The 12,855-nt window shown below is 41.0% G+C and overlaps 1 protein-coding gene across 1 annotated transcript in view; it reads left to right on the forward strand.

Annotated features, from left to right (window-relative positions):
- Nucleotides 1–12,855, forward strand: part of LOC137380583 (myoferlin-like) — a 270,863-nt gene that overhangs the window by 133,936 nt on the left and 124,072 nt on the right. Inside the window, exons 33-41 of the mRNA XM_068052623.1 lie at nt 2,487–2,668; nt 2,772–2,930; nt 3,555–3,656; nt 4,863–5,024; nt 8,960–9,125; nt 9,470–9,543; nt 10,145–10,201; nt 11,565–11,621; nt 12,394–12,402. Of these exons, the coding sequence (XP_067908724.1) occupies nt 2,487–2,668; nt 2,772–2,930; nt 3,555–3,656; nt 4,863–5,024; nt 8,960–9,125; nt 9,470–9,543; nt 10,145–10,201; nt 11,565–11,621; nt 12,394–12,402 (968 nt within the window). The remainder of the gene's footprint in view (nt 1–2,486; nt 2,669–2,771; nt 2,931–3,554; nt 3,657–4,862; nt 5,025–8,959; nt 9,126–9,469; nt 9,544–10,144; nt 10,202–11,564; nt 11,622–12,393; nt 12,403–12,855) is intronic.

Below are 12,855 nucleotides of genomic sequence, written 5' to 3' on the forward strand. Positions count from 1 at the left end.
GTTGTTATAGATGTTTCCATATAGTATTATCAAGGTTACAGGGTGAGCCTGGGGTTGTATCAGTTCCCAGGTCAAGGGAGAAAGAAATGGGACTGGAGACTCATTGCATCAGATCTGTGCCACCATTCCAATCAGCCTGGGATTTCTAGGATAACCTGCTATAGGGGCAGACCCACTGTAAGGATGTTAATGAAGCAGGAGGAGGTGTTTGTGGCCATCCTGTTTCATTCACTTCTCCCAAGCAGCGGGGTCTCAAAGCTGGTGGGTATTGTGTTGGTACCCTCTGCAGACCAGAAGGTCTACAGGGCTCCCCCAGCAGCATTTCAAAGATAAAAGGAGAAAGAATGTGACTAACTTATTGATCCCCTGCATGCAACCTTTGAGCTTTCTGGCTGCTCTCCAATAGGCCCTGCTGCTGGTAATGGGGCTGTTGTATGTCCAATTATGCTCCTGTTTCAACCAGTCAATCCCAGTGTAAGATCCATTCAGGGGCAGAGCAGTGCCGTGCAAATGACCTGAACCTAAATAGTTGAGCAGACTTTTCCAGTCATGATTTCTGCAATGGTCTGACACCTGGAGTAAATTCAGTCCATATCTTTTAGATTTTGAATATCTAGATTCAAGTGCCACTGTTGCAACTGTCTGAAGTTGTTGCATTTCTCTCGGGTCCAATGCAAATGCAGTACTGCTGTAAATTTCAGTTTGTGCTCGAACTCAATTCTAGACAATTATGTGGCAGTAGTTGAGAATTATTTTCTAGATGCATTTATAAAATTAATCTAATAAACATCCAGATTTTCCTGTGCTTTCAAAAAAAAAAGAACAATTTGTTGAATTAAAATGGTGTTGACAAAAGAAGAGTTAAATGCTTTGAACTCTGGTCAATTATTGAAGGCTGACCTACAGATGACCTGAACAATAACTACTGAAACTGGGTTGAGAAAGCTTGTACAGGAAATACTAGTGTTCAGCAAGTACCTGCTGTACAGATAAAGGTGATTAAAAGCTGTAGATAATGCCAGAGTCCAAAGACGCCTGCTCTTTAATGCCCAACAAGGGGGAAACAACCATAAATATCAACAGGTAGAAGTTTTGGTCTGGCCTCTTCATATAAAGTTGCAGTGTTTAGTGGGCTGCTGTCCATCTGTACTGACTACTTCGTTATAAGTAGTGAACCGTCTCCAATATTTGATAGTATCTGCTGGAGGCTGACGGCCACTATCCAGCTGTACATCTTTTGCTGCAAATTAGTCTGGGATGTTTTCGAGGGAAGGCAGTATTATGAGGAGGAATATTGTGCAAATCGGCGGCAATTGCAAATTTTCCCTAATCCTGTTTTTCCCCCTCCTCAGCCCGTCTAACTTCCTCCCCATCTGTCCTGATGGCATTAACTCATGATGCACATCAACTTTGTGTCTTTCACCAAATGGTCAGCATTTGTGGACAGTGTCTACATGTTTGTGTTGGCAGACAATAAAAAAAAAGCCCAGCCGTACATCCGGTTCCTACATACTATCCAAGATTGAATGCCACTGTGGGTGGGAATTCTTTCAGTGCCCCAGCCCATCGTGAAGAAGGGTGCCTCTTGTCAAAATCCTTCAATTTTTCCTCAAACTTATACTATGTAAGTGAAGTGTTGCGTACACCTGCAGCTGAAGTTATCAGAAGGCCATGCGTCACTACAGTGTGTGTAACTACATGTCATAGATTGATGCTTTGGGACCGCTTGAATTGACAGCTTTTGGGTTTTCTAAGTTGTTAGATGTGCTGGTGTGTGGTATCTGGCCTAAGTGACCATTTTTCATGCAAGCCTGGACAGTGCATTGTCAGCAAGCCTTTTAACCACTGATGCGAGGGTGGTGTCCTAGCCAAGCATGACCCTGTCCTCACTCAACTTCTGCATAAAGGCACTTTGTAACACAAGCCACTGGATAGCAATCAGGACGGAGCACCTTGTTTCTTTTTGTTTTCCCTTGCCTTGCACTCTTCCTCGCCCAGAGGTGCTGAGAGCAACTGTTGTGCTTTAACTGCAGTCAGCAGCCTTCCAAGGTGCATAGAATGAAGCGGGTGCAGTGTTGTATAAAATGTCAGCAATAAGCTCAAGACAATTGCAGGCATCAATTAAGGTAGTTGTAAATCATTCAAGGTTGCGCTTGTTTTGAAATTTTGAATCTGCTCATTTGTGTAGCTATTCATTTTGATTTCACTCATTCTATTGCACTTTTGTTTTTTAGTGAAATATGGTCAAAAAAAAACTTTAGCTTTTTATGTTGGCTTCTCATCAATAGGGCCTTCAGTTTATCACCGAGGCATGCAGCTTGAAAAGCAATGGATTTGGCCTGTGATTTTCCAATCTATCAAAATCACCGGCTGCACCTTTTTCCCAAAGTTCAATCCACACGCACTCTGGTCTTTGCTCAGATTACCTAATAGCCCCTAATGTGTGTTCACTTTTTGAAGTAAAAACTGTTACTCTATTTTTGCAGATCCATATGCTCATGTTTCATTTCTTCATCAAAGCAAGACAACCGAAGTTGTCAAATCCACTCTGAACCCAACCTGGGACCAGACCCTTATCATCAATGATATTGATATCTATGGCAGCCCTGAGACCCTAATTAAAAATCCACCAAATGTGATGATTGAAATGTATGATGAAGACCAAGTTGTACGTATTAGTTAAATTTTGGTTTGGTTTGATTGGATTGTGTGTTTTGTCTGAGGGGAAGTGAAAGATTTTAAATTTGTTAACTTGAAGTCTGTTCTGACAGGGAAAAGATGAATTTTTAGGCAGATGTGCCTGTCCCCCAATGGTGAAGCTGAATCCAGAAACAGAAATGACCCCCAAACTCCTCTGGTACCCAGTAATGAATGGAACAAAGAAATGCGGGGAGCTCCTTGTTGCTGCTGAACTAATACTGAAAGATAAAGTAAATATATTGGAATATCTTTATACTTTGCCAGTACAATAACATATGGTGTTTTCTGCAGCTCTGGTGGTGTTTGGTGCATGAAGTAAATACATACTGTAACTTTTTCTTTGCAACGCTAGTGTTGCTGTGCCAGAAACACTCCTTCCTATTTATATCTTTTCGTCTGCAATCTCATGTCTGAGTTTTGATTGCTTTGATGTTCACTGTTTGATCAGTAGTCAAAAACTTGGAAAAATTTCTGTCCACTCCCCCTTTCTATCTGCACAAATGTCTCACCAATTGCAAGTAAAAGGCAAACTCTACCTCGCCATTGTAAAACCTGTTGGTAGATTCAGGAATAGGCCCGATGGCCAATTGCCTTAAAACCCCTCTGTCATCCAAGCTGAAGTCTCCAGCTTGCCTGACTGGCTTTGGTTGTACTATTCACTCCTTGTAGCTGTTCACACTCTACATCCCACCCAGTTTTCTTGGCCTTCATGTGAGAATTACTAAACTTCCTTAAAATAATCTGGGGTGTCTTGCTGGCTGACTGTAGATTGATTTATAAGTGCTGCAATCTTTTTACTCTAATAGTAATTTATCTACTCTAACAATTTTAACTTTTCCTTTTCATTCCAACAGCCTGATGGATCTAATTTGCCAATTCTTCCTCCAGTCAGGTCAGGTGTACTGTACATGGTGCCACATGGCATCAGACCAGTAGTGCAGCTTACTGCAATTGAAGTGAGTATCATTGCTCCTGGATCATTTTTATTCAGCATTGATGAGGGTTTGCTTGGCTTTCAAGAGGCACGAGCCATTGTTACTTTGACTATGTGCTGCTAGTGCATATTTCATCTTTATTTAATATTCTGCTCAAATACATCTTGTTACTTTAGAGATAAAATTGTTACATTTTACCTTGAACTAATTTCTAAGTACTGGAACAATTTTCATAAATGTGCAAATGTGTTTCTTCGCTGCTCGAAAGGAGATGTGTTTGGATTTCCAGATATGTTCAAAATTAATTTCTGAATGCGTTTCAGCAATTGTTGAGTTTCTGAGGCACAAAATGTTTTCTGTTAGTAATTGGCTAGGGCCTAGGTTTTGCTATGAGCAGTGAAGCTGCGGCTTTTGCTGTTTACCCCTCACACGGTTGCCTGCAGACTTTTGGCCGTCTGCTCAGAAAAGTCTTCCCCTTTTTCCAGCGCCTGTTTGAATTTGGTGCCCTCTACAGGGGATCTGTCGTGTATGTGAGCAGGGCAACCAATCATTGAAGAATCTCCACTGACACACTCAAATAGTAAAGTAGAAAGTTTTTTTTTTAAAGTGTAACTTGCATTTAAATCATTGTACAAGTAGAGAAATCAAGATTGTCATGCAAATGGGATTACGGAAAATATAAGAGCAAAAGACTAAAGCTACTTAAAGTTGCAGATTTTTTTTTTTTTTAAATTTGTTTCAGAGGAATGGAACACCACACTTAATTTTTTTTTGTCCGGGCCAGAGTGGCTGTTCTTGCTTCGCCATTTTAAAAACTCAGATACTCCTGATTGGGAAAACGATTGAAAATGTTGTCCTTGTTGAAACTGAGAACAGTGGAAAATTAGCCCAAGTTGACGCCATGGCAGTGACCTCTACCATCTGCCAGCCAAGACTGCAATAGCGCAGCCTATCGCGGAGCAGGATATCACTGACAGCAACTTCTGAATTTCTGTATGTAACTGTGGATGTGTGGACACCAGAAGTTGCTGTCAGTTTTACCCAGTAATAACACTGAGAGTTGACATCCTCGCTGCTGTTAATGTAGCAAAATCCAGGCCATTATGTTGCTTTATAATTTATAAGCGATTGTTTGAAATAACTATTTATGTCATCAACAAAAGGCAGAGTGAATGAGTTGACTAATCAAAGTGTTGTGCGGGTGATTTAACTGAAGTATTGTTACAGATCCTAACATGGGGGTTGCGGAACATGAAGAGCTACCAGTTGGCTGCTGTTGCTTCCCCAAGTCTCATTGTGGAATGTGGTGGCGAGTATTTAGAATCAGCAGTGATCAAGAGCCTTAAGAAATGCCCAAACTTTCCCAGCTCTGTTCTCTTTATGAAAGTGGTATGTATTTGTATACTAAATCATCCTCAAGGACAGCATGCTGTAGATCCCTTTACATCATTGAATTGGTACTATATGACCACTTTTACTGCATATAATGCAATAGTGTAGTGTCCCAACTAAATTCTGGTTACAAAAGAACAAAGAACCGTACTGCACAGGAATAGGCCATTCGGCCCTCCAAGCCTGCGCCGATCTTGATGCCTGCCTAAACTAAAACCTTCTGCACTTCTGGGGTCCGTATCCCTCTATTCCCATCCTATTCATGTATTTGTCAAGATGCCTCTTGAATGTCTCTATGGTACCTGCTTCCACCACCTCCCCCGGCAACAATTTCCAGGCACTCACCACCCTCTGTGTAAAGAACTTGCCTCGCACATCCCCTCTAAACTTTGCCCCTCTCACCTTAAACCTATGTCCCCTAGTAACTGGCTCTTCCACCCTGGGAAAAAGCTTCTGACTATCCACTCTGTCCATGCCGCTCATAACTTTGTAAACCTCTATCATGTCGCCCCTCCACCTCCGTCGTTCCAGTGAAAACAATCCAAGTTTATCCAACCTCTCCTCATAGCTAATGCCCTCCAGACCAGGCAACATCCTGGTAAACCTATTCTGTACCCTCTCCGAGGCCTCCACATCCTTCTGGTAGTGTGGCGACCAGAATTGCACGCAACATTCTAAGTGTGGCCTAACTAAAGTTCTGTACAGCTGCAGCATGACTTGCCAATTTTTATACTCTATGCCCCGACCGATGAAAGCAAGCATGCCGAATGCCTTCTTGACTACCTTATCCACCTGTGTTGCCACTTTCAGTGACCTGTGGACCTGTACGCCCAGATCTCTCTGCCTGTCAATACTCCTAAGGGGTCTGCCATTTACTGTATACTTCCCACCTGCATTAGATCTTCCAAATGCATTATCTCACATTTGTCCGGATTAAACTCCATCTGCCATTTCTCCGACCAAGTCTCCAACCGATCTGTTTCCTGCTGTATCCTCCAACAATCCGCAACTCCACCAACCTTTGTGTCGTCCGCAAACTTACTAATCAGACCAGCTACATTTTCCTCCAAATCATTTATACATACTACAAACAGCAAAGGTCTCAGCACTGATCCCTGCGGAACACCACTAGTCACATCCCCCCATTTAGAAAAGCACCCTTCCACTGCTACCCTCTGTCTTCTATGACCAAGCAAGTTCTGTATCCATCTTGCCAGCTCCCCTCTGATCCCATGTGACTTCACCTTTTGTATCAGTCTGCTATGAGGGACCTTGTCAAAGGCTTTACTGAAGTCCATATAGTTAACATCCACTGCCCTTCCTTCATCAATCATCTTCGTCACTTCCTCAAAAAATTCAATCAAGTTAGTGAGACACGACCTCCCCTTCACAAAACCATGCTGCCTCTCGCTAATAAGTTCATTTGTTTCCAAATGGGAGTAAATCCTGTCCCAAAGAATCCTCTCTAATAATTTCCCTACCACTGACATAAGACTCACCAGCCTATAATTTTCTGGATTATCCTTGCTACCCTTCTTAAACAAAGGAACAACATTGGCTATTCTCCAGTCCTCTGGGACCTCACCTGTAGCCAATGAGGATGCAAAGATTTCTGTCAAGGCCCCAGCAATTTCTTCCCTTGCCTCCCTCAGTATTCTGGGGTAGATCCCATCAGGCCCTGAGGATTATCTACCTTAATGCTTTGCAAGACACCAACACCTCCTCCTTTTTGATAATAAGATGACTGAGACTATCTACACTCCCTTCCCTAGGCTCATCATCCACCAAGTCCTTCTCCTTGGTGAATACTGATGCAAAGTACTCATTTAGTACCTCGCCCATTTCCTCTGGCTCCACACACAGATTCCCTTCTCTGTCCTTGAGTGGGCCAACCCTTTCCCTGGTTACTCTCTTGCTCTTTATATACGTATAAAAAGCCTTGGGATTTTCCTTAATCCTGTTTGCCAATGACTTCTCATGACCCCTTTTAGCCCTCCTGACTCCTTGCTTAAGTTCCTTCCTACTGTCTTTATATTCCTCAAGGGATTCGTCTGTTCCTAGCCTTCCAGCCCTTACAATTGCTTCCTTTTTCTTTTTGACAATATTCCGCGTTATCCAAGGTTCCCGAAACTTGCCAAACTTACCTCCAAGATCTGTGAAATATTTAGTACAGTAAGATACCAATTGTCATCTGTATATAAAATTATAATTAATTGTGCTATTTATCCTGCATTGTTTTAGAATTAGCACCAAGCTCTTTGATTTGGACCACTCCATTGTCACAGTTCTGTGTAAAGGTGGAATTGGCTGAAACTATAATGCTTTAGTTTACACTGTGCCACTAATAAAATGGCATCTAATGTAAATGAGTGTAACTTATGCAACATAAACTGAAGTGTTTATTGCATAATTTATGCGAACATTAATATTTTAAGCATTTAACAAAACTCTTGCTATGGATGACACTGCTCTCTTTTATTCGAGTTGGAATAACGTATACTCGGGCAGGATTAACCTGTTACTAGGCAGTGCAGGAATACCTGTTTCAATAGCTACATGTCCAGTATCCTTCTCAGTAATGTACTTAGGCAGCTAATAACGATTGAGGAAAGATTCCTACTTCTGATCATTTCGCAAGAAAGTTTACATGGTGCAAAATGACGCTTTTGCTAAAATGATGAAGGAATTTCACACTCCTATCCAAAGCATGTTGTGGCTGCCTGGTCTTTACTCGATGAGCACACTGGTCAGTTACTTGGAAATTCTATTTGTTTTGAAAGGTTCAAGAAATTTCAAAAATGTTTAAGATCTTGTATCTCAAATGTGTGTTGTTTATTGTGTAGAATAATCGGGTTAAATTAATACCATATGTTTAACTGTTGGTTTTTATACTAAGGGGCAGGCTGGTTTTGGAAACAGGTCAGTCAATAAAGATGTGATTGCAGAACAATGGGCTGGATTTTGTTCTCCCCCAGGTATCATTCTGTGGGGGGGTTGGGGGGGGTGGTTGGCTGAGTACCTAAAGATGGCTTCGAATGAGGCCCGCCATGGACCTTGATGCAATGAAGGCCTGGCCTGATACTGCCAGCAGCGGTGAGGCTCCATGGCGGCCCCCCACCTATGGGCAACAGGACCTCAATTAAAATATTCAAATCAACAAAATGAATACATTTAAATAGACTTAACTGTGATCTTAAGGGTCTGCTGCAATCCTCGGGGCAGCCAGCACCCCCGCGCCCCCATATCCCCGTCGGGGGAAATGTGGCACCACACTGGTGGGGAGGTGGTAAGATTTTCAGTGGTGCAGGGGGGGAGAAATGGGGTCAATTATACGTAATGGGTGAAGGGGATGGTGGGAAAGATTGACCTTAAACTTTGTGCAGCTTGGTGGGGGAAGATCAGATGTAAAAGGTAAGGGTTTTGGGGGGGGGGGGGGGGGCAAATGTTACTGTAATTGTTATTGGGGGGAGGGGGTGGGAAAGGGAGTTATAAATTTAATTTTAGGGGCGTTACTTCTTTAAAAATTTTAATGTGCCGGCAGGGATGGCTGCCCTTTAAAATGGCACCAGCGCCTGTATACAGACAGCTGACTCCATCACCAGCAACGGACAGCCCGCCCCCTCCAGGTGATTGGGAGCCACCATTATTTGAGCTCGCTGCTGAGCTCTTAAAATCCAGCCCATTGTCAAAAGATAAAATTGGTCACAAATCTGAGCAAGTGTTGGGCAATTAAGATGCCACTGAAGGCTGAGGAAAGATAATCTTCAGAGCAAATTTACCATCAAAAATTTATTTTGAACATAATTACCATTCTGGTACTTGAAAATGGTTGATATCCAAGAATGAATTTGGACTGTAGCAAGTAACTATTATCATTGAATAGATGCACCTGAAAAAATCTATACTCTTGTCATTTCTGATCTTGGTTCTAGCTGCTTCCAAAAGAAGAAATGTACACCCCTCCTATAGTCATCAAGGTAATTGACCACAGGCCATTTGGACGTAAACCAGTAGTCGGACAGTGCACAATTCATTCTCTGCAAGCGTATCGGATTGATCCATATGCTGCAAAAGAGACTGTTGGAATGCAATCAAAAGGTATTTTCCAGTGTTTTCTATATAAAATTTTAAAAAAAATTGCAACCTCGTGCATTTGGTGGGAAACTTCGTTTTGGTGTAGAGGACAAACTTGGATCTCTGTGTAGCACCTTTCACAGACCTCTGCATGTTCCAAAGTGCTTTAAGACTTGTGGATCATTTTTGAAGCGTGGTCTCTGAGCCATGTTTTTAAAAAAAATTAAGATATTGTGTTTTTAAATGTGTAGTATATTTTTTGAATGTATTGTGCTCACTATTGTGTCTGGATATGCTTTCATGGCATTACCTCTTTTTCTAAAATTGCTAGTGTGCTGATGTAATCCTGATTTCTTCATTTCACACAGCATCTCTACTTTCAAGTGCTCGTGATTGTGTCATTGATGTAGAAGATAACCAAAAGCCCCTCCTTGAATCACAGGTAATGCACTTCATTTTGTTAATGACCTGAAAAGTCATTCAAAAGTTTGATCTTTAACTGAACTTCCTGAGATCGCATCTTATCCCCACAAAACCAAAAAAGTAATTTGAATCGTCTGTGGGGACACAAGCTGCTCAGGATTAAAATCTCTTTGTGAATTGATCAGATGAAGTAATGGGAAGCTACAGGACGTGATTTGTTTAAGTTTAGTAATCTTATATAATCCATGTACAAGTACTGTTCAATCCAAACACTATGGAAAGCTTCAGGTAAATCATGATGCACAGATTGTTGACAAATTGGATTAAACGTTTCGAAGACCAGTTCTTAACAATTGTACCACAAACCTGAGTTGGGTCTCTTTTTGATGCAATGGCCTGGATTCTATTTGTTTTTGTATGCTTGGATTGCATAATGTACTTCTATTATTTTACAGATACTATGTTTGCTGTGTTGCTAGGCCCACTATGTAATCTGTGCAATCTGTAATCTCTTTGTGGATGAAAATTTTGTAATATTGCTCGAGTGAGTGGCATGGGTCAAGAGTATAATTTTCTAACCCACACAAGAAGGAACACTCACAATGCATTCTAACTTTCAGTTTGTAGATAGTATGAACAAAGCAGTCGTCAAAATGACTACTCCATCAGCACTGCATGTATGTATGGAAAGTGATTATAAAGAGATGGCAATACTCAGGGTTTAGGTGGCTATACTGGATATTTTTCTACCACTGTATGTTACATGAAATTATGGTAGTGTTTGTATCTGCTGCATTCATTTTCTCGTCGCCACTGTCTGCCAGTAACCAGCAATTTTCACTAAAGATTCTGGCTACTTGATCCCTGATAATTTTTTATTTTTTTTTATTTTAGAGGTACAGCACTGAAACAGGTCCTTTGGCCCACCGAGTCTGTGCCGACCAAGAAACACCCATTTATACTAACCCTACAGTAATCCCGTATTCCCTACCACCTACCTACACTAGGGGCAATTTACAATGGCCTATCACCTGCAAGTCTTTGGCGGTGGGAGGAAACCGGAGCACCCGGCGAAAACCCACGTGGTCACAGGGAGAACTTGCAAACTCCGCACAGGCAGTACCCAGAATTGAACCCGGGTCCCTGGAGCTGAGGCTGCAGTGCTAACCACTGCACCACTGTGCTGCCCTAGTGGGTAGTGGTGTCCCACAGGGTTCAATTCACCAATCAGAATTATCAATTAAAGCTTAGTCCAAATTAAAATTATTCCCAAAATACGTAAAAGAAAAAAACCTTTTATAACCAGCTTTAGAATCGACAACCTGTGTTTACTGGAGTTGCTGCCCTTGTTGTAGGTTTAATTTCCTTATTTTCAATTCTTTCTGTTGCTTCATATGGTAACTGTAATGCTGCTGTGAACATTATGCAAGAGGTACTACAATGCCATATTTCCAATAAGAATGCTCTTCTGAGCTTCATGATTTTATTTCACATCTGGTTTACTTCATTGTGGGGTTTGCTTGGAGGATCTTCAAAGCTAAAGCTTGAGAAATCTGTTTTAACAAGCTCTTCACAGAATGGATTGGCACATTTAAGTACAAAAAAAAAATCTCTGAAAGCAGTTGTAATCTTTTTGTGTGTGATAGACCTTCACCTAAAATGCAGAATTTTGTTTTGGCATAGATGAGTTTAATACTGGTGTGTATCATAAAATGAAACCCCTAGTGTGGAACCTCCTTGGTTAATGCTGAGTATCCCATAGAAAGCTAGTTATTGGCAGACACTGCTTGATGTGATCGTAAAAGATTTCATTTTTTTTTTCAAAAAACTTTCTCTATTCATGTACAGATGCAAATCTACTCCCAAATCTCATTTACGTACAGTTGATCATAAAATCTTTTGCTTTGACAATGACACAATATCTCCTATGCTAGCCTACACAGACTACAGGTCTTTGGCAAAAAAAAGTCAAATAAAGGCCATCTTTAAACTATACAGCATTGTTAAAATCCTTATCTTTCCTTATTGAAAAAAATAAAGATGGTGCCCCCTGATATGAAAGATTCTGCAGGACTGGCTGCCTTTCGATCTTCTCAGGTATGTATAATGTGCTGTTCAATGGTACTGTATTTTGAAACAGTAAGTAGTTTGAAAACTGTGCCTTCACATGTTAATAATGCTGTGTGGGTTTAAAAAGTTCAGTGAAGGCTGTGTAGGCTGATAGATAGAGATGGTGTCTCTAAATCCCCTGGAGGAAATTTGAAACTTTTGGATTTGTGCCTGAACTCTAAATCGGGTGATAATTTCTGTTCCATTCCCTGTCATTAAACAGCTTTACAGAACCTCATGCATGATCAGTACATAAGTTTGTATTGCAAGTGAATTCCTTTTTTTTGGAGTTGAATATGGTGATACTAACCAATACTTGTTCATTACATACCTTCATCTTAGCAGATACCTACATTATTATTTATTCCTCCCAGCAACTTAAATCCAACTGATGAGGAAAAAAAACAGCACTAACTAAAACCAGAAATTTTAATAAATGGTAGTCTCTTGGCATTGAATCATGACACAAGAATCAGGGCATAGTTAAATAATATCTAAACGTTGATTAATCTAAAGTTGATTTCCTGAAGAGGTATGTAATAAACGTGTGCTTTAGGAGTCTTCTCTTGGTGGGTTTATCCATAATGAAGCCCTCTCTCCTGAAACAAAAGATGGTTCTGATTACTCTTTCCTCCCTAGAACTGTATGGTAGCCATTTGAATTGAAGAACTTTCACTATTCTGATCACTAAATTTGATGTTCCGCTTTCTTTCCACCATTCTCAATGTGATATCGATAAACAATTCGATGCTGTGAACAGGCCCCAAAGGTAAGTCTAATTTTGATTTTGTTTTTTACTTGGTTAAATGCAAGGTGTAATTAAAAGGCACTAGTTTATTTCCTTTTGTAACAATACTAAGGGGAATATTTTAACGTTGCCTCAATTTTTGAGGTATTATTGACACGTCTGACTTTTTCAGTTTTGTGTCTTGCCAATTTTCTTCTTTTTCCCCCATACCAAGTGTTTAAGCTCCTCACAGATATTTGTTCCACAAGTGACAGTTGTCATTTGGTACCTTCCCCATGTGAGTGCCGGTAAACTGTCTGACTCTGGAGCACATCTGTTGATCACAAAAATGGTATAGATTAGGGATTTCCTAATCTATATTGTGTCCATGGCTACGGTCCAAACAGGAGTGCTTGCAGTAGGAATTTCTGGATCGCAAGTAGAAGCGTAAACTCAGGCAGGTCTTTTTTCTTCCCCCTAACCCAAAGGGCCCCA

This window comes from Heterodontus francisci, chromosome 20 (genome assembly GCF_036365525.1).
Source record: "Heterodontus francisci isolate sHetFra1 chromosome 20, sHetFra1.hap1, whole genome shotgun sequence".
NCBI lineage: Eukaryota > Metazoa > Chordata > Chondrichthyes > Heterodontiformes > Heterodontidae > Heterodontus > Heterodontus francisci.